This window comes from Mesitornis unicolor, unplaced genomic scaffold (assembly GCF_000695765.1).
Source record: "Mesitornis unicolor isolate BGI_N332 unplaced genomic scaffold, ASM69576v1 scaffold30967, whole genome shotgun sequence".
NCBI lineage: Eukaryota > Metazoa > Chordata > Aves > Mesitornithiformes > Mesitornithidae > Mesitornis > Mesitornis unicolor.
The window spans coordinates 2,529-2,830 of record NW_010199130.1 but is presented as its reverse complement, the minus strand read 5'-3'; the positions used below and the strand labels follow the sequence as shown (position 1 = coordinate 2,830).

The window sequence follows — 302 nt, the reverse complement described above, 5'->3', positions numbered from 1 at the left end:
CTCCCGGCCGCCGAGCGCTCACCGAGCTGGTCGAAGTGGGTCTCAGTGCCCTGGGGCCCGGGGATGGAGCACACCAGGCGGGCCTTGAGGAACGTGCTCCAGCGGTTGATGAGGCCTCGCTTGCCTCCCACGTCGTTCTGCCAGGCACCGAGAGACACCCCCGGCCCTGAGCCCTGAGCCCTCCACCCTGGGGGTGACACCCCCACCCCTCCTATTGCGCCCCATGGCCCAGAGGAGGTACTGAGACACCCGGCCACAGCACCCCAGCCTTTGGTGACTGACCTTGCAGACCCGGGCCACCC

At 69.5% G+C, this 302-nt stretch overlaps 1 protein-coding gene across 1 annotated transcript in view; it reads right to left on the bottom strand.

Moving 5' to 3' along the window:
• LOC104544475 (semaphorin-3D-like) overlaps positions 1–302 on the bottom strand; it is a gene marked incomplete at both ends in the record, with an annotated part of 5,219 nt that overhangs the window by 2,625 nt on the left and 2,292 nt on the right. The window contains 2 exon segments of the mRNA XM_010189361.1: positions 23–137; positions 283–302. The exon segment at positions 283–302 is cut by the window's right edge and continues 31 nt beyond it. Coding sequence (XP_010187663.1) covers positions 23–137; positions 283–302 — 135 coding nt within the window.